The sequence below is a fragment of the Pseudophryne corroboree genome, chromosome 1 (assembly GCF_028390025.1).
Source record: "Pseudophryne corroboree isolate aPseCor3 chromosome 1, aPseCor3.hap2, whole genome shotgun sequence".
Classification (NCBI taxonomy): Eukaryota; Metazoa; Chordata; class Amphibia; order Anura; family Myobatrachidae; genus Pseudophryne; species Pseudophryne corroboree.
Genome location: NC_086444.1, coordinates 1,078,201,420 through 1,078,222,762, shown reverse-complemented (window position 1 = coordinate 1,078,222,762; position 21,343 = coordinate 1,078,201,420). Strand labels below are relative to the sequence as shown.

The 21,343-nt window shown below is 47.2% G+C and overlaps 1 protein-coding gene across 1 annotated transcript in view; it reads left to right on the top strand.

Moving 5' to 3' along the window:
* Positions 1-21,343, top strand: part of SLC30A9 (solute carrier family 30 member 9) — a 218,272-nt gene that overhangs the window by 100,768 nt on the left and 96,161 nt on the right. Inside the window, exons 3-4 of the mRNA XM_063921008.1 lie at positions 9,567-9,629; positions 16,318-16,417. Of these exons, the coding sequence (XP_063777078.1) occupies positions 9,567-9,629; positions 16,318-16,417 (163 nt within the window). The remainder of the gene's footprint in view (positions 1-9,566; positions 9,630-16,317; positions 16,418-21,343) is intronic.

The following is a 21,343-nucleotide window of genomic DNA, read 5'->3' as shown; positions in this document are numbered from 1 at the left end:
TCTTACCCGGGATTCAAAATCCTTCCTTATTGTGTACGCTCTTCCGGGCACAGTATCCTAACTGAGGTCTGGAGGAGGGTCATAGTGGGAGGAGCCAGTGCACACCAGTTAGTCCTAAAGCTTTCTTAGTTGTGCCCAGTCTCCTGCGGAGCCGCTATCCCCCCATGGTCCTTACGGAGTCCCAGCATCCACTACGGACTACGAGAAATAGATTTACCGGTGAGTAAAATCTTATTTTCGAAACAAGTAATCCAAACTATGCTTAGAGCAAGAAAGCCTTCTTCGGCCCGTGTGTATCATAGAATATGGCAAGCCTATATTCACTGGTGTACTGGAAAAAATTACAATCCGAGATCTTTTAAAGTAGCTAGGATTTTGGATTTCCTTCAGGCAGGATTGGATAAAGGGTTGAAAGTTGCTTCCTTGAGGGTCCAAGTTTCAGCGTTAACTGTATGGTTTCAGCAGAAGATTGCTGATTTACAGGATGTACGTACATTTTTTCAAGGAGTAGTACATATTCAACCTCCATTTTTTCCTCCTGCAGCTCCCTGGGATTTGAATTTAGTTCTTAAATTTCTCCAGGGTCCTTTGTTTGAACCACTTGAGAGAGCAGATCTTAAGTGGTTAACGGTTAAAGTTCTTTTTTTACTGGCAATGGCGTCAGCCAGAAGAGTGTCAGATTTAGGAGCATTATCATGTAAGTCTCGTTTCCTAAGTTTTTTTTCCAGACAGAGCAGTTCTCAGAACGAGATCTAGCTATCTTCCAAAGGTGGTATCAAAGTTTCACCTGAATGAAGAGATTGTAGTCCCAGCTTTTCAGGTATCGGGACTATCTGCGGGAGAAGCGTCGCTGGACGTGGTCCGGGCTTTAAGAATCTACATAGATCGTACTAGTGCCATCAGGAAAACAGATTCTGTCTTCATCCTCTATGGATTTCATAGAAGAGGATGGCCTGCTAGTAAACAGACGCTGGCGAGATGGCTCCGAATGATAATATCAGAAGCTTATTCTCATGCAGATCTCCCTATTCCGGCTAATGTCTCTGCACACTCTACACGTAAGGTAGGTCCTTCTTGGGCAGCACAACAGGGTGCTTCAGCAGAACAGATATGTAAGGCAGCCACATGGTCTTCCATAAACACATTCATTAGACATTATGCCTTGGATACTTTTGCCTCTCAGGATGCAGACTTCGGGCGGAAGGTCCTCCTGTGCAATCAGGAGCGTCCCCACCACTAAAATGGCTTTGGGAATCCCAATGTTATCCTGTGGATAATCCTGTGGACCCAGCCAGAGAAATATACGTTATGGTAAGAACTTACCGTTGATAACGTGATTTCTCTTATGTCCACAGGTATCCACAGGGATCCCACCCTGACGCATCTGGTTTGAGGATCTAGACAATCACTAAAACCTCTTCCTTCTTGTATGGAAGGGTGTGCATGTGTGTTCTTATCGCCTAAACAGGTCTCTGCCTGATGTTCCTGTCTAAAATCGCTGTGGAAAGAACTGATCTGACTGAGTCAGTGGGCGGGACTATATAGTGGAGGCCCCAATGCATCCTGGGAGGCCAGAAAGCTTGTGACCGTGTTGGTGCCATTTTCGCTGTCGCTCGACAATATCCCAATGTTATCCTGTGGACATAAGAGAAATCACGTTATCAACGGTAAGTTCTTACCATAACGTATATATCTGTGTGTGTCTGTCTGTATATGAAGCACAATGGAACTTGACATGGAAAAAAGCTGCGGTAGCTGCATCGTAGAACTTCATATACAGATTCAGAGACTCAGTCGCACACAGATATACAAATGTTGCGTATCAGTAAATCTGCACAGTATGCTAGCCACATCACGTCGTGACAGATGAATTTTTGTCAAAAAAAAAAAAAACGTTGCCTGATGCTAGCAGAGTCTCACGAGATCTGGCATTCGGTTTGGTGCGACTGCAGGACACCTGTATACTCGTGAGCCTGTCACGGGATGTAGTGTGCTTCTAGCCTATCACTCAATCTGTATAGGGCCTATACGATTTTTGAGACTTACAACAATCCCAGATAAATGTCTGCTTCACGGGATGGCTGTAGCATCTCATTTCTGTGATGGCGTATAATGTCATGGTGCAGGCCAGAGTATGTTCATCTTCCTCAACCCTTTTCTCATGAGCACTAGACAGAATGAAACCAAATTCAAGAGTAATTATTAGGAAGCAATGGAATGCCTTGTGACACTTGTACAGATAAACGTCTTTTTGGCTTTATGTTGCAGGTTTATTATCCCAATAAGGGATTAGGTCTGTATGAATGTCTCTATAAATTATTTAAAAATATTATGCACTACTGTCAATAGAAGTAGCAGAACAGTGTGTGTTATTCTGCAGATGGTGCTATGATCTTATCAGTCTGCATAAACCATTTTGTCAGCGCTGAAACCTCTTAACCACACAGACGCTGGAACAACATGGGGGTCATTCCGAGTTGTTCGCTCGTTGCCGATTTTCGCAACGTAGCGATTAAGGCGAAAATGCGCATGGTACGCAGTGCGCATGCGCTAAGTATTTTTGCTCAAAACTTAGTAGATTTACTCACGTCCGAACGAAGAATTTTCATCGTAGAAGTGATCGGAGTGTGATTGACAGGAAGTGGGTGTTTCTGGGTGGAAACTGGCCGTTTTCTGGGAGTGTGCGGTAAAACGCAGGCGTGTCAGGGAAAAACGTGGGAGTGTCTGGAGAAACGGGGGAGTGGCTGGCCGAACGCTGGGCGTGTGTGTGACGTCAAACCAGGAACGAAACGGCCTGAGTTGATCGCAATCTGTGAGTAGGTCTGGAGCTACTCAGAAACTGCTAAGAATTTCCTATTCGCAATTCTGCTAATCTTTCGTTCGCAATTCTGCTAAGCTAAGATACACTCCCAGAGGGCGGCAGCCTAGCGTGTGCAATGCTGCTAAAAGCAGCTAGCGAGCGAACAACTCGGAATGACCCCCCATATGTACACGTAGTGCTCAGACTCCACTATTTTATATAATAAATGTTACTTAAACTAAAGGTGCATACACACGGTGAGATTCTATGTTCGATTTTCACTTTGCAAACTCCCCAGATTTTTACTATGTTTGCGATTGCCCCCCAGTGCCAAATACATCGCCCCCCAGTGCTCCCCTCCGCCCCGCTGCTGATACTTACTGTTTTTCCTGAAGCTTTCTGCTGCCCGCTGCTCCACATGTACCTTTCTCAGCCTCCGCGCAGTGAATGAAGAAAATGGACGGCAGGGAGTGGCTCTGATGACACAGATCGATATCGCAAGCTACTGGAAACACTTGCGATATAAACTAGGTAGTACACCGATCTAGCAAGGATTAATTTGCCTGCACAGTCTACCTTTTCTCTTAGTTCTAGAGGATACTGGGGTCCAAATTAGTACCATGGGATATGGACGGGTCCACTAGGAGCCATGGGCACTTTAAGACATTGATGGTGTGGGCTGGCTACTCCCTCTATGCCCCTCCTACCAGACTGAGTTTAGAAAATGTTTTCGGAGTAGCCGTCACGCTTAGGGAAGCTCCTGAACAGTTTTCTGCATTTATTTTTCTGTTTGTTATTTTCAGGCAGTTCTGGATGGCACCAGCATGCCTGCTTCGTGGGACTTAGGGTGGGGGGGGGGGACGGCCCAACCTCCCATAGGGTTAATGGACCCGTTCCCCGCTGACAGGAAACTGAGCTCCTGAGGGAACTATTGCTAATCCCCTCCACGCCGAGTGTACATTCCCGCAGCACGCCGCCAACCCTAACAGAGCCAGAAGTGAGAAGAGTGGTGAGTAGAAAGCCGGCGTCCCTTTTAGCGGGTTGCCGGTGGTAATGGCTGCATAAGGGTATGGAGACGCAGCCCTGACAGGCAGCGGCGGCTCCAGGTTTCAGAAGCATACTATGTGTGCTGCGCTGTGAGGGGCGAGCTGAAGCCTTAAAATACAAAATACCCACACTGGCAGCAGCTTACAGGGGTTCTAACCCACTGTAAAGCACATTATAAACCTCAGCCAGTATAAAAAACTGGGAAGACTGCACGCCATTAAGGGGGCGGGGCTTCACTGTGAGCAGATCCAGCATCTCACCAGCACCATTTTCCCTCTGCAACTCTCACTGAACAGACTGCTAGAGAAGCGCAACTCCTCCACAAGGACTCCAGATTACCTCAGCTGTACCAGGGGGTCATAGCAAGGGGGGGAGCAGTATAAGAATACGGATACCCATTTAAGGGTACTTAATCTGCGTCCCAGCTAGGCTTAAGCTTTAGCAAGAAGGGCGCTGTGTGGGTGGCTCCATCTTACTCTGTGTCTCCCTAGAAGGGCTCTGTCTGGGTTAAGTGTGCTTAACTTTTCTCCTGTGTGTGTGTGTGTGTGTGAGTGTGTACCTCACATTACAATGTCTAAGTAGTGTGTTTCATGCATGGCAGAGTGTTTTTCTTCCCCATTGGGATCACTACAATGTACTCAGGATAGTACTCATTCTCAGGCTACTGGATCTGAACCAGCATGGTTGGATTCTCTAAAAGGGATGATCTCGACTATTTCTAATAAATTATCCCAGAATGAGAAAGAGATGCAATACTTAAGACAGTCTGTGGATGACCTGATGAATAGAGAATCCGTTCCCTTACCAGCGTCTCAGACCCCTACCATTTGTCCACAAAAGCGTACACTGGCCCATATCCTGCAGACTGACACTGATGACGACTTGTCAGATGCAGAGGAGGGTGAGGTGGACTCACTGGGGGAGGCTGCAGTTCTGTTACAGGGGGTACAGGCTCTGATAGAAGCTATTAGAGACGTTCTGCAAATACCTGATGAGGTGACAGAGGAGGATGAGGTGTCTTATTTTAATGTAAAAAAGAAATCCACTGCTACTTTTCCTGCATCAAAAGAGTTGAATTCTCTGAGGAAACCTTGGTTAATCCTGCTAAAAAGTTTCAGATCCCTAAGAGATTACTCACATCCTTCCCTTTCCCTTAGGATGATAGAAAAAAATGGGAAAACCCACTGATTGTTGACGCGTCGGTATATAGGTTGTCACATAAGATAGTCTTACCTGTCCCTGGGGCAGCCTCCTTAAAGGACACGGCTGACCACAAAATTAAGAACACTCACAAATCCCTGTACACAGCTGCTGGGGTGGCCCAGAGACCCACTATTGCTTGTGCATGGATCACTAGGGCCATTACAAAATGGTCTGGTAATCCTAATTGACGAGTTAGATTCCTTATACAGGGGGGAGATAGTTTTACTCCTACAGCATATACAGGACTCTGCAAATTTTATGGTAAAGGCCATAAGAGAAATAGGATTGCTCAATGCACGCAACACCGCCATGGCAGTGTCTGCACGCAGGGGCCTATGGCTACGCCAGTGGACTGCAGATGCGGATTCCAGGAAAGGCGTGGGATACCTACCATTTACAGGTGAGGCCCTGTTTGGAGCTGAACTGGATACGTGGATTTCCAAGGCTATGGCTGGTAAGTCTACATACCTTCCTTCCGCATCACCTCCAGCTAGGAAAAGCTACTCTGCTCCAACGCTGCAGTTCTTTTGGATGGCATAATTTAAAAATAAAACCAAAGGTTCTTCTACGGCCTTCAAAGGCAATCGAGGTAAACCCAGAAAACCAGCAACTGCAGGTTCACAGGAACAGAACCCCAGTTCTGCTTCCTCTAAGCCTTCAGCATGACGGTGGACCGCACTGCCTGGAACACAGGCAGGTGGGAGCCCGATTAAAATATTTCAGTCAGATATGGGCAATATCATGCCAGGATCCCTGGGTCAAAGATCTTACCGTCCAGGGCTACAGACTGGAGTTTCAGGAACTCCCACCTCACAGATTCTTCAAATCAGGCTTACCAGCTTCTCAAGATGCAAGTATGACTTTACAGAAAGCAATTCACAAACTGGTACAGACTGAGGTCATTGTTTCAGTTCCACTTCAACTGCAAAACCAGGGTTATTATTCCAACCTGTTTGTGGTACTGAAACCGGACGGTTCGGTAAGGCCCATTTTAAATCTCAAGTACTTACGGGTGTTCAAGTTCAAGATGGAGTCTCTGAGAGCGATGATCTCAGGTCTGGAGGAGGGGGAATTCTTGGTGTCTCTGGATATCAAGGATGTGTACCTTCATATTCTGATTTGGCCGTCTCATCAGGCCTATCTAAGGTTTGCATTACAGGACTGTCACTACTAGTTCCAGGCCCTGCCATTTGGTCTCTCCACAGCACTGATGGTGTTCACCAAGGTAATGGCAGAGATTATGTTTCTCCTCCGCAAACAAGGAGTGAACATAATACTGTACCTGGACGATCTGCTGATAAAAGTGCCATCCAGGGAGAGGTTGTTGGAAAACATTGCCATATTAACCCGACTACTCCAGGATCATGGGTGGATTCTGAACCTACCAAAATCTCATCTGGAAACAACACAGAGGCTTCCGTTCTTGGGAATAATACTGGATACGGAGGTACAGAAGGTTCCTTCCTTTAGACAATGTATTGGTAATCCAATCGATGGTACGGGATGTTCTAAAACCAACCCGGATATCGGTGCATCTATGCATTCGCCTCCTGGGGAAGACTGTAGCCTCTTATGAGGCTCTACAATAGGTTTCAAGGTAACAAGGTTTCATGCAAGGCCCTTCCAGCTGGATCTGTTGGACAAGTGGTCCGGATCGCATCTTCACATGCACCAGAGAATCAGTTTGTCGCCAAAAGCCAGGATTTCTCTTCTGTGGTGGCTTCAGACTTCTCACCTGACCGAGGGCCGAAGGTTTGGGATTCAAAATTGGATTCTGCGAACCACAGACGCAAGCCTCAGAGGTTGAGGAGCAGTCACCCAAGGGGAACAGTTCGATGGAAACCATCCTTCCAATCAACATTCTGGAACTAAGGGCCATATACAACGCCCTTCTACAGGCATCACGTCTTCTTCAAGATCACGCCATTCAGATTCAGTCGGACAATGTGACGGCGGTAACGTACATAAACCGACAGGGAGGAGCAGAGCAGCAAAGTCAGAGGTGTCAAAAATTCTCCTCTGGGCGTAAAGACAGGCTGTGGCGTTGTCGGCAATCTTCATTCCGGGAGTAGACAACTGAGTGCCAGACTTCCTTAGCAGACACGACCTCCAACCAGGAGAGTGGGGCTTTCACCCGAAGGTGTTCGGGTGCTTGACACATTGGTGGGGAAGGACACAAATCGACATGATGGCCTCTCATGTCAACAAGAAGCTCAAGTGGTATTGTTCCAGGTCGAGAGACCCACAAACAGTGGCGGTGGATGCTCTGGTGACTCCTTGGGTCTACCAGATGGTGTACGTGTTTCCACCACTTCCATTGATCCCAAAAATTCTCAAAAGAATAAAAAGGGAAAAGGTTAAAGCAATTCTCATTGTTCCGGACTGGCCAAGAAGGGCCTGGTATGCGGATCTACTGGAGATGCTCCTAGAGGACCCGTGGCCTCTACCTTTTCGCGAGGATCTTCTGCAACTGGGTATGTTCGTCTATCAAGACTTACCACGGCTACGTTTGACGACATGGAGGTTGAGCGTCAAATTCTAGCTCGGAAAGGGATCCCGGATAGGGTTATTCCAACCTTGATCCAAGCCAGAAAGGGGGTAACGTCTAAACATTACCACCGGAAATGTCTAAACATTTTTCCATCACATCACTGGAAACGTCTAAACATTAGCACAGGAAATTTCCTGCGGTTGATTTTCAACTGGGACGTTTCCTCCTTTTTCTGCAGTCGGGTGTGGATGTGGGCCAATGCTTGGGCTCCTTTAAAAGTCCAGATTTCGGCCTTATCCATTTTATTCCAGAAGCAATTGGCTTCTCTCCCCTGAGGTTCAGACCTTTTTGAAGGGTGTTCTGCACATCCAACTGCCCTTTTGTGCCTCCTACTGCACCTTGGGATATCAACGTGGTGTTGCAGTTCCTGCAATTGGAATGGTTTGAACCTTTACAGGAGGTTGACGTAAAGTTTCTTACGTGGAAGACCGTTACACTGTTGGCCTTGGCTGTCAGAGCTGAGGGCGTTGTCTCACTAGAGCCCCTGTTTGATTTTTCATGAAGATAGAGCTGAACTCAGAACTCGTCAGCAATTTCTTCCTAAGGTGGTGTTTGCGTTTAATTTCAACCAACCTATTGTGGTTCCGGTGGTTACCGACGCCTCTGCTACTTAAAAGTCATTAGATGTTGTGAGGGCTTTGAAGATTTATGTGAAGTGGACAGCTCCTCACAGAAAATCTGACTTGCTGTTTGTTCTCTATGATCCCAATAAAATTGGGTGTCCTGCTTCAAAGCAGTCTATTGCTCGCTGGATCAGGCTTACTATCCAGCATTCTTATTTTACGGCAGATTTTCCGGTTCCAATTTCTTTACAGGCCTACTCTACTAGGTCGGTGGGTTCTTTCTGGGCGGCTGCACGGGGTGTCTCGGCTTTACAGCTCTGCCAAGCAGCTACTTGGTCAGGTTCGAACACGTTTGCTAAGTTCTAAAAGTTCGATACTTTGCCCTCTGAGGACATTCAGTTTGGTAAATCTGTTCTGCAGGAACCTCAGCACTCTCCCACCCAGTTTGGGAGCTTTGGTACATCCCCATGGTACTAATGTGGACCCCAGCATCATCTAGGACATAAGTTCTCAAACTCGGTCCTCAGGACCCCACACAGTGCATGTTTTGCAGGCCTCCTCACAAAATCGCAAGTGAAATAATTAGCTCCACCTGTAGACCTTTTAAAATGTGTCACTGAGCAATTAATACACCTGTGCACCTGCTGGGTTACCTGCAAAACATGCACTGTGTGGGGTCCTGAGGACCGAGTTTGAGAACCTATGATCTAGGACATAATCGAAAATTAGGATTTTAATTACCTACCGGTAAATCCTTTTCTCGTAGTCCGTAGAGGATACTTGGCGCCCGCCCAGTGCTTCGTTTATTCCTGCACTGTTAATTGGTTAAGCATTGTTGGTTCAGCTGTTGCTGTTCCTGGTTTGAAGTTTGGTTAGCTTGGCTTTCCTCTAGTTGTGTGTGCTGGTTCGGAATCTCACCACTATCTATCTTTTCTATCCTTCTCTCCTCGGGCACAGTTTCCTAGACTGAGTCTGGTAGGAGGGGCATAGAGGGAGGAGCCAGCCCACACTATCAAAGTCTTAAAGTACCCATGGCTCCTAGTGGACCCGTCTATACCCCATGGTACTAATGTGGACCCCAGTATCCTCTACGGACTACGAGAAAAGGATTTACCTGTAGGTAAAATCCTATTTTCTTGCGGTAGCGACCTGACGGGACCGCGCATCGGAATCGCAAGCGGCATAACACCTCGCGATTTGCACTGACTTTTCTTGCAATTTTGACTATAGAGTCAAAATTTAAAGAAAAAATCTCACCGTGTGTACATACCTTTAAGGTGCTTAGAGAAATGTGATTTGATGTATAAATTAGTTGTATGTTTGGTAAAAGCTGTGATACTGTAAAAGTAAATGTATTTATTTATACTGGCTTGCAATTAAAAAAATATTATGCTTTCAACAGGACCGGATTCCAGCAAACCGGAGCAAAAAAGCACTTTACTCCCAGAGTCTATTCAGGTTAAAGGTAAGTGATCATCCATTACTTTTTTGCATAATTACATTGATTATATTAATGGGTGCATTGTGGTATGTTATATACTGTGTACAGATGTGTCCTTAAACGCTGTGGCTTCAGTTGCACTTGGTCCCGAACGACTTGGTCATGCGAGTGTCTTATTCGCTCAAAATGTGTGTCTTATTTACAGAAATGACAACGAAGTGAATAAGCTGCGGTACTTTGGTAGATCACACTAATCAATTTGATGAGTGAATGAGTCTTAATCTGTAAGAAGGGCTACGATGCAACGGGTGTAGTATGGCTGACCGGCGGTCTCCTGACCGCCGGTCAGCTAACTGACGCCGGGATCCCGGCAGCATACCGACGCCGGGATCCCGGCGGGGAGAGGCGAGTGCAGCAAGCCCCTTGCGGGCTCGGTGGCGACCTATGGTCGCCACGGGATCTATTCCCACTCTATGGGTGTCGTGGACACCCACGAGTGGAAATAGTCCCTGTTGGTCGGCATGCCGACCATCGGGATAGTGGGGGTCGGGAGGCTGGAGGAGGTCATGTGACCGTCGGTCTCATGAATACCACCCCGATGCAACAGCTTTTTCTCATACTAAGTTCTATTGTGCTTCATCTGGAACTTTGTACGTGTGTAAACCTATTCCTGTCCAGGTAAAGTCACAGCCCGGCGTCTGTAGTGCACTGCGTGGTGTTTTTGCTGCATTTGTGAAGTGAATAAGAAGCAATCTTGAAAGAAAAATATGGTATGCTATCACGTTTGTTGAGGCTAGGTGTTTGATGACAAATCTGTACAATCTATACTTTATAGCATAATGCAGAGGTTCTCAAACGCAGTTCTCAAGGCACCCCAACGATCCAGGTTTTAGGTATATCCATGGCTCAGCGCAGGTGGTTAAATGGGGTACCTTGAGAACCTCTGGAATAATTAATATGTGTGTATATATGTGTATATATATATATATATATATATATATATATATATATATATATATATATATATATTATGTGTGTGTTTTGCACAAGCCGTATTTTGGAAGCTGATGTTGACAAATATATACATTTAGATACTATATGTGCTAGTGTTGATTAAATAATCATAGCAGAAGTAGGAAACCCTTCTGTACAAGTGTTTTTTCTCTGACGTCCTAAGTGGATGCTGGGGACTCCGTCAGGACCATGGGGAATAGCGGCTCCGCAGGAGACAGGGCACAAAAGTAAAAGCTTTAGGATCAGGTGGTGTGCACTGGCTCCTCCCCCCATGACCCCCCTCCAAGCCTCAGTTAGGTTTTTGTGCCCGGCCGAGAAGGGTGCAATCTAGGTGGCTCTCCTAAAGAGCTGCTTAGAGTAAAAGTTTTCTTAGGTTTTTTATTTTCAGTGAGTCCTGCTGGCAACAGGCTCACTGCATCGAGGGACTTAGGGGAGAAGAAGTGAACTCACCTGCGTGCAGGATGGATTGGCTTCTTAGGCTACTGGACACTAGCTCCAGAGGGACGATCACAGGTACAGCCTGGATGGGTCACCGGAGCCGCGCCGCCGACCCCCTTGCAGATGCTGAAGAGAGAAGAGGTCCAGAAATCGTCGGCTGAAGACTTCCCAGTCTTCTTAAGGTAGCGCACAGCACTGCAGCTGTGCGCCATTGCTCTCAGCACACTTCACACCAACGGTCACTGAGGGTGCAGGGCGCTTGGGGGGGCGCCCTGGGCAGCAATGAAAGTACCTATGCTGGCTAAAAATACATCACATATAGCCCCTGGGGCTATATGGATGTATTTAACCCCTGCCAGGTTGTCAGAAAAACGGGAGAAGAAGCCAGCCGAAAAGGGGGCGGGGCCTATTCTCCTCAGCACACAGCGCCATTTTCCCTCACAGAACTGCTGGTGGGAAGGCTCCCAGGCTCTCCCCTGCACTGCACTACAGAAACAGGGTTAAAACAGAGAGGGGGGGCATTTTTGTGGCGATATTATTACATATTAAGATGCTATAAGGGAAAACACTTATATAAAGTTGTCCCTGTAAAATTATAGCGTTTTGGTGTGTGCTGGCAAACTCTCCCTCTGTCTCCCCAAAGGGCTAGTGGGGTCCTGTCCTCTATCAGAGCATTCCCTGTGTGTGTGCTGTGTGTCGGTACGTGTGTGTCGACATGTATGAGGACGATGTTGGTGAGGAGGCGGAGCAATTGCCTGTAATGGTGATGTCACTCTCTAGGGAGTCGACACCGGAATGGATGGCTTATTTAGGGAATTACGTGATAATGTCAACAAGCTGCAAGGTCGGTTGACGACATGAGACGGCCGGCAAACCAATTAGTACCTGTCCAGGCGTCTCAAACACCGTCAGGGGCTTTAAAACGCCCATTACCTCAGTCGGTCGACACAGACACAGACACGGACACTGACTCCAGTGTCGACGGTGAAGAAACAAACGTATTTTCCATTAGGGCCACACATGTTAAGGGCAATGAAGGCGGTGTTACATATTTCTGATACTACAAGTACCACAAAAAAGGGTATTATGTGGGGTGTGAAAAAACTGCCTGTAGTTTTTCCTGAATCAGATAAATTAAATGAAGTGTGTGATGATGCGTGGGTTTTCCCCAATAGAAAATTAAAGACGCTCACACGCTTATCAAAACAAGTGGCGTTACCGTCTCCAGATACGGCCGCCCTCAAGGAGCCAGCTAATAGGAGGCTGGAAAATATCCTAAAAAGTATATACACACATACTGGTGTTATACTGCGACCAGCGATCGCCTCAGCCTGGATGTGCAGCGCTGGGGTGGCTTGGTCGGATTCCCTGACTGAAAATATTGATACCCTTGACAGGGACAGTATTTTATTGACTATAGAGCATTTAAAGGATGCATTTCTATATATACGAGATGCACAGAGGGATATTTGCACTCTGGCATCAAGAGTAAGTGCGATGTCCATGTCTGCCAGAAGATGTTTATGGACACGACAGTGGTCAGGTGATGCAGATTCCAAACGGCACATGGAAGTATTGCCGTATAAAGGGGAGGAGTTATTTGGGGTCGGTCCATCGGACCTGGTGGCCACGGCAACAGCTGGAAAATCCACTTTTTTACCCCAAGTCACATCTCAGCAGAAAAAGATGCCGTCTTTTCAGCCTCAGTCCTTTCGTCCCCATAAGGGCAAGCGGGCAAAAGGCCAGTCATATCTGCCCAGGGGTAGAGGAACGGAAGAAGACTGCAGCAGGCAGCCCCTTCCTAGGAACAGAAGCCCTCCACCGCTTCTGCCAAGTCCTCAGCATGACGCTGGGGCCGTACAAGCGGACTCAGGTGCGGTGGGGGGGGGTCGTCTCAAGAGTTTCAGCGCGCAGTGGGCTCACTCGCAAGTGGACCCCTGGATCCTACAAGTAGTATCCCAGGGGTACAGATTGGAAATTCGAGACGTCTCCCCCTCGCAGGTTCCTGAAATCTGCTTTACCAACGTCTCCCTCCGACAGGGAGGCATTATTGGAAACAATTCACAAGCTGTATTCCCAGCAGGTGATAATCAAAGTACCCCTCCTACAACAAGGAAAGGGGTATTATTCCACACTATTTGTGGTACTGAAGCCAGACGGCTCGGTGAGATCTATTCTAAATCTGAAATCTTTGAACACTTACATACAAAGGTTCAAATCAAGATGGAGTCACTCAGAGCAGTGATAGCGAACCTCCATGTCCCAAATTGCCCTTCTCACCAAGGGTACCTCAGGTTCGTGGTACAGAACTGTCACTATCAGTTTCAGACGCTGCCGTTTGGATTGTCCACGGCACCCCGGGTCTTTACCAAGGTAATGGCCGAAATGATGATTCTTCTTCAAAGAAAAGGCGTCTTAATTATCCCTTTCTTGGACGATCTCCTGATAAGGGCAAGGTCCAGAGAACAGTTGGAGGTCGGAGTAGCACTATCTCAAGTAGTTCTACGACAGCACGGGTGGATTCTAAATATTCCAAAATCGCAGCTGATTCCGACGACACGTCTGCTGTTACTAGGGATGATTCTGGACACAGTCCAGAAAAAGGTGTTTCTCCCGGAGGAGAAAGCCTGGGAGTTATCCGAGCTAGTTAGGAACCTCCTAGAACCAGGCCAAGTGTCAGTGCATCCATGCACAAGAGTCCTGGGAAAAATGGTGGCTTCTTACGAAGCGATTCCATTCGGCAGATTTCACGAAAGAATTTTTCAGTGGGATCTGCTGGACGAATGGTCCGGATCGCATCTTCAGATGCATCAGCGGATAATCCTGTCTCCAAGGACACGGGTGTCTCTTCTGTGGTGGCTGCAGAGTGCTCATCTACTAGAGGGCAGCAGATTCGGCATTCAGGACTGGGTCCTGGTGACCACGGATGCCAGCCTGAGAGGCTGGGGAGCAGTCACACAGGGAAGAAATTTCCAAGGAGTGTGGTCAAGTCTGGAGACTTCTCTCCACATAAATATACTGGAGCTAAGGGCAATTTACAATGCTCTGAGCCTAGGAAGACCTCTGCTTCAAAGTCAACCGGTGCTGATCCAGTCGGACAACATCACGGCAGTCGCCCACGTAAACAGACAGGGCGGCACAAGAAGCAGGAGGGCAATGGCAGCAAGGATTCTTCGCTGGGCGAAAATCATGTGATAACACTGTTAGCGGTGTTCATTCCGGGAGTGGACAACTGGGAAGCGACTTCCTCAGCAGGCACGACCTCCACCCGGGAGAGTGGAGACTTCATCTGGAAGTTTTCCACATGATTGTGAACCGTTGGGAAAGACCAAAGGTGGACATGATGGCGTCCCGTCTGAACAAAAAACTGGACAGGTATTGCGCCAGGTCAAGAGACCCTCAGGCAATAGCTGGGACGCTCTGGTAACACCGTGGGTGTACCAGTCGGTGTATGTGTTCCCTCCTCTGCCTCTCATACGCAATGGTAATGAGAATTATAAGAAGGAGAGGAGTAAGAACTATACTCGTGGCTCCGGATTGGCCAAGAAGGACTTGGTACCCGGAACTTCAAGAGATACTAAGAAGGGACTTGCTTCAGCAAGGATCATGTCTGTTCCAAGACTTACCGCGGCTGCGTTTGACGGCATGGCGGTTGAACGCCGGATCCTAAGGGAAAAAGGCATTCCGGAAGAGGTCATCCCTACCCTGGTCAGAGCGAGGAAGGAGGTGACCACACAACATTATCACCGCATTTGGCGAAAATATGTTGCATGGTGTGAGGCCAGGAAGGCCCCCACGGAGGAATTTCAACTCGGTCGATTCCTACATTTCCTGCAAACAGGAGTGTCTATGTGCCTCAAATTGGGGTCCATTAAGGTTCAAATTTCGGCCCTGTCGATTTTCTTCCAGAAAGAATTGGCTTCAGTTCCTGAAGTCCAGAAGTTTGTCAAGGGAGTATTGCATATACAACCCCCTTTTGTGCCTCCAGTGGCACTGTGGGATCTCAACGTAGTTCTGGGATTCCTCAAATCACATTGGTTTAAACCGCTCAAATCTGTGGATTTGAAATATCTCACATGGAAAGTGACCATGCTGTTGGCCCTGGCCTCGGCCAGGCGAGTGTCAGAATTGGCGGCTTTGTCTCACAAAAGCCCATATCTGATTGTCCATTCGGACAGGGCAGAGCTGCGGACTCGTCCCCAGTTTCTCCCTAAGGTGGTGTCAGCGTTTCACCTGAACCAGCTTATTGTGGTACCTGCGGATACTAGGGACTTGGAGGACTCCAAGTTGCTAGATGTTGTCAGGGCCCTGAAAATATATGTTTCCAGGACGGCTGGAGTCGGGAAAACTGACTTGCTGTTATCCTGTATGCACCCAACAAACGGGGTGCTCTTGCTTCTAAGCAGACGATTGCTAGTTGGATGTGTAGTACAATTCAGCTTGCACATTCTGTGGCAGGCCTGCCACAGCCAAAATATGTAAATGCCTATTCCGCAAGGAAGGTGGGCTCATCTTGGGCGGCTGCCCGAGGGGTCTCGGCTTTATAACTTTGCCGAGCTGCTACTTGGTCAGGGGCACACCCTGGCTGAGGAGAACCTGGAGTTCTCTCACTCGGTGCTGCAGAGTCATCCGCACTCTCCCGCCCGTTTGGGAGCTTTGGTATAATCCCCATGGTCCTGACGGAGTCCCCAGCATCCACTTAGGACGTCAGAGAAAATAAGAATTTACTTACCGATAATTCTATTTCTCGTAGTCCGTAGTGGATGCTGGGCGCCCATCCCAAGTGCGGATTGTCTGCAATACTTGTACATAGTTATTGTTACAAAAATCGGGTTATTATTGTTGTGAGCCATCTTTTCAGAGGCTCCGCTGTTATCATGCTGTTAACTGGGTTCAGATCACAGGTTGTACAGTGTGATTGGTGTGGCTGGTATGAGTCTTACCCGGGATTCAAAATCCTTCCTTATTGTGTACGCTCGTCCGGGCACAGTATCCTAACTGAGGCTTGGAGGGGGGTCATGGGGGGAGGAGCCAGTGCACACCACCTGATCCTAAAGCTTTTACTTTTGTGCCCTGTCTCCTGCGGAGCCGCTATTCCCCATGGTCCTGACTGAGTCCCCAGCATCCACTACGGACTACGAGAAATAGAATTATCGGTAAGTAAATTCTTATTTTTGTTTTGTTTTTTTAATTAGTTTTGGTTTTTAGTTTGTTTACACTAATTGCCTATTTATATTCTATGTTTTTATGTTTATTCCAGTTAAAGCGGTGTTAAAAAAGCGAGAATATGGAGCTAAATACATGAAGAATAACTTTATTACCGGGGTACGAGCAATGAATGAATTCTGCCTTAAACCCAGGTATTTTACCAGCTGGTATAGAAATACTGTCCGTAGTTTCTTTGCTTGCACCATTTTTCCATCACATCACTGGAAAAATGACATTGCTGGCTACAGGTGTGGGCCACCCTCATCTAATACAATACCACTGGTACTATGAGCTTCATCTTAGTCTTAGTAGTAGATGCATTTATAATGTGTCATTTGTTTTTTTTTTCATGATTATTGAACACGTTTTGTCACCATTAACTTAGGCATATTTCTGAAAATTGTTCAGGTTGTAGTGTCGAAATAGGTGGTGTTACCAATAGCAACCATATGTTTGCTTTCATTTTAAACTGCACTAGACAAATTACTAATAGAATGTGAGTGATTGCTGTGTGCAGCACCTAATTTCCTTACCCATTACTGCAGAACAGTTTTCATAAATGTCCCTTATGAACTTTCTTGGAAGACGTATGAGAACCTCAGGAGTACTTTGTAAGGTACATTTCACAAGGGAGTGAGCGCTTCAATGTATTCAGTTTTTCAACTTGTTCAGGATGTACTCAGCTTTGATGTGGGTGGAGAGAGAACAATGTATAGTCAATCTGATCATCAAAGTCTACAGCAGCACAAAGTATTTCAGTAGTTGAGTGTTTCGATCAAGTGGGAGACGTCTACAGCTGTTTATATGAATCAGTAGAAATAATTGTTTTCTGGGGTTCTCATCCGGACATTAGCCAAATTTAAATGTTGGGCTAGGGTCTATAGGAAGCAAATAGCTAGCTTTATCGATCAAAGAGCGAAGCAATTCTATAAAGATAAAATGTCAGAATATCTTGAAACTGTAAGATTGTTCAACAGTTTGTAAAAATGTTTGAATAAAGTTTTTCTAGGTGCAGCTCCCAGGAGTTAGTCTAACGGAACATCTGCTGTTTCCAGCAGAGGCCGCAACTTTTGCATCTACATGAAAGCTGAAAATACCTTATGTTTGTATCAGCAGATTGTTTTTACCCATAAAATAAAATATGTATTTTTTTTTTTTAATTCAATACTTTTTTATTAGTTTTCTGTTTAACATTAAACATAGTACAAAAAAGAAAAAAAAAAAAAAAAACAACAACACAACCCACATTGGATCCCCAGCCCAGGGAATGCGCAGATTCCCCTGTCCATTAGGGACCAATTATCATAGTTATCATAGGAAATCGGTGCAGGCCTAAATTCCGAAACATAAGTTGTAAGTTAGAATCAATATTGCATGCTAACAAGGCGCGTATAGATCAATGAAAGCTGTACACAGATATCTATGGCAGCGCAACATATATTTGAGCTAATTTTATAGCTAAAGCAATGGCATGGGAACGGGAATGGCTGACCGCGGGCGCAGGGGATAACACAGAGAAAAAGAGACAGTGTACCCAATGCAGATCAAAAGTCACACACCCATTTTAATCCCCCGCAGCATATCTAGACGCCCCGGGTTCCAGAGAGCGGGGACTCAAGCCATCGACCCCACAAGTCCTGATATTTTTTCTCCGCTTTTCTAGCTAGGTATACATATTTCTCGTGAGAGGCCGTATCATTTACAAGGGAGACCCATGATCGCAGTGTGGGTGCATCCTTGGCTAGCCAAAGCCTGGCGATACACACCTTGGCCAGGCCACACAGATTAATTACATATCGTTTGGCAGGGGGGTCCAGGGCATCCTCCTCCACAGCAGATAACACACATGTCGTCGGGGAGCATACAGACGAGGGAATACCCGTTGACACCAGGGCGTCAATAACACCCGACCAGAATACGGCAACCTTGGGGCATAGCCAGATAATGTGCCAAAAGTCCGCATCCAGACTATCGCACTTAGGACATCCAGAGGAGTGGGTACCCCCTATATGTCGCAAGCGCACCGGCGTCATATATACTCTGTGTATTATAAACAGTTGAATTTGCTGATATCTAGTGGTGGTAGTGGATAATCGTGGGGAACACAGAGCACCCTCCCAGATCTCATCAGAGATGGCACCCAAGTCAGATTCCCACTTGTTCCTGAGAATGGACAACGGGTCAGAGTAGTAAGAGCGGAGCATGCTTGCATAAATGTTGGACACCAGATGTCCGCATCCCAGGGACCGCAGGAGAGACTTGACCGGGGAGTCGGCAATCATTGGAGGTGATTCGGGAAATTGTGCGTTAAGCGCATGTCTCAGCTGCAGTTAGCGGTAGAAGTGAGAAGAGGGTATATTGTAATCCTGTTGAAGCTGCAGGAAGGACCTCAGTATACCATCATTATATACGTGGCCCAGGGACGTCACACCCCACCTCCCCCACACCGCCCCAGTCCGCAGCGAGGCCAACTCTGGGAAGCCGAGGGCATTGTCCAGAGGAGTATCCGGGTCAATACCCTGGCCCAATAGGATAACATGTACCTGTTTCCATATGAGGACGGCCTGTCTTATTATAGGGATCTTGGACAAGTTAGGGTTCCCACAAAGAAGCATCTGTAATGGAGATCCGGCAGGGTATATCTGGAAAAGCAATTGGGACTGCAAAGTGAGAGCATCCGGGGCGTTCACCCACTCCCATATATGTGCCAACTGCGCGGCATAGTAGTAAATTCGAAATATAGGGAGAGCTAAGCCTCCCAACACTTTCGGCCTAGACAGAACGTCTAGTCTCAGCCTCGCTCTCCTGCTGGCCCATATTAAAGAAGAAAGCAAACTGTCAATCTGTCGAAATGTCTTCAGGTTAATATATATAGGGGATTGCTGGAGAACATAAAGGAGTTTGGGCAAGTATACCATCTTTACCAAATTGACCCTGCCAGTAACTGTCAGGGGCAGAGACCCCCAAACCCTAACCTTCGAGCGGAGATACCCCATCAGCGGCCTGACATTAAGGGAAACATAGGTACAAGGGTTATTCGATACCCATACCCCCAGGTATTTGAAGGAGTCTACCCATTTAAGGGGGGTTTGAATCACCGGGGCCTCAGAAACCGGGCCTCTAAGTGGAGTGATGGTGGATTTATCCCAGTTAATTTTGAGCCCGGAGAAACGTCCATAGTCAGTTATCAAGTCAAGGAGTTTAGGTAAGGAGGAAACAGAATCGTCCACAAAGAGCAACAGGTCATCAGCGTATAACGCTATCCTGTCTTCCCTGGCGCCAACCCTAATACCCACAATATCCTGAGTTGCCCTAATCAAACATGCCAGTGGCTCAATAGCGATAGCAAACAGAGTCGGGGACAGAGGGCAGCCCTGCCTCGTTCCCCTGGATAGGGGGAAGGAGTCCGAAACAAACCCGTTCACCGAGACTCTGGCCATGGGCTGAAAATATAACAATTTAACATAATTGATAAAGTTGGGGCCCACACCAAACCTACTCATAGCCTCCCAGAGGAAGGCCCACTCCACCGAATCAAAGGCCTTTGCGGCATCTAAGGAGGCTATAACGGCAGAGCAGTCCTCCTCCCGAGAAGCCTGAAAATGAGTAAACAGGCGCCTCAAATTTACAGCAGTGGACTTGCCAGGCATGAAGCCCGTTTGGTCAGGGTGAATAATTTGGGAGACGACCCGGCCAAGTCTGGAAGCCAGAACCTTGGCCAGGATTTTAATATCCGTGGGCAACAGGGAAATAGGACGGTAGGATTCAACCTTCCTGGGGTCTTTATCCGGCTTGGGAATCACTATAATCAAAGCCTCCGCCATAGACGGGGGAAGCGCACTTTGGGCAAGAATTTCGCTGAACAACTCAAGCAACTGAGGGGCAAAGAATTTTATATATTTCTTATACAGTTCCGACGGGATGCCATCAAGGCCAGGGGCCTTACCATCGGGGGAGGCAGAGATCGCAATCTCAATCTCCTCCACCGACAAAGGAGCATCTAGAAGGGCCCTGGCCTCACTGGAGATGGAAGGCAAGTGGACCCCATCCAAGTAGTCACACAGCTCTAGTGGGGAACAGGTCAACTGAGAACTATATAATGCCTGATAATAAGAGACAAATTCCGCCACGATCTGGGGGGTGCGGTCCAGCACCGACCCAGCTGAATCCAAAATCTCCACCACAGTACGAGAGGAACGGTCGCCCCTTGCAAGATTGGCCAAATAAGAACCTGGTCTATCCCCCGTAGCATACTGGACATGCGAGGAGAAGAGAAGTCTGTGCTGGGTTTTCCCCCACAGATAGTCATTCCATTCACCCTGCGCATGAAGCCACACCAATTTAGAAGCATCCAAGCCATCTCGCGCATACGTCACTTCTGAAGCGGCCACCCGAGCCTCCAATTCAGACTCGTGTTTTCTATAGGAGGATTTAAGACTCCCTACCCGTTTGATCAATGTACCTCTCAAGAAAGCCTTGAAAGTGTCCCACAGCAGAGACACATCCGTGGTGTCATCATGCATAACAAAAAATTCTGACCAGCTAGCCTCCAAATCGGATCCCTCACCCACATGCGTCAGCCAAAAGGGATTAAATTTCCACACTGCTTGGCCTCGCTGACAGTTTAAGTCGATATGTAACGATATAGGGGAGTGATCCGAGATACCCCTAGTCTCATACTTGACAGTCTGCACTTTGGGCAAAAGTTCCCGGGACAGAAGAGCCAAATCTATCCTAGAGAAGGAAGAGTGAGAGCGTGAAAAACACGAGTATTGCCTCAAATCAGGATTTTTCAATCTCCAGGGGTCTATCAGACCCAACTCTGACACAGTGTCTGCAAACGGGGAGTGCCCAGGCCGCGGGTTGGAGGACGCCCTAGACAACCTATCCAGCTCGTGATTTAAAACATTGTTAAAGTCCCCCATACAGATAACTGGTATATCAGGGGAAGCAGCCATAAAGACAGACGCCTTTTTAAGGACATTGTGCGAATATGGAGGGGGTACATACACAGCCAGCAATAACAAGGGGACGGAGTTAATTCTGCACTTGAGAAATACATATCTACCCCATTGATC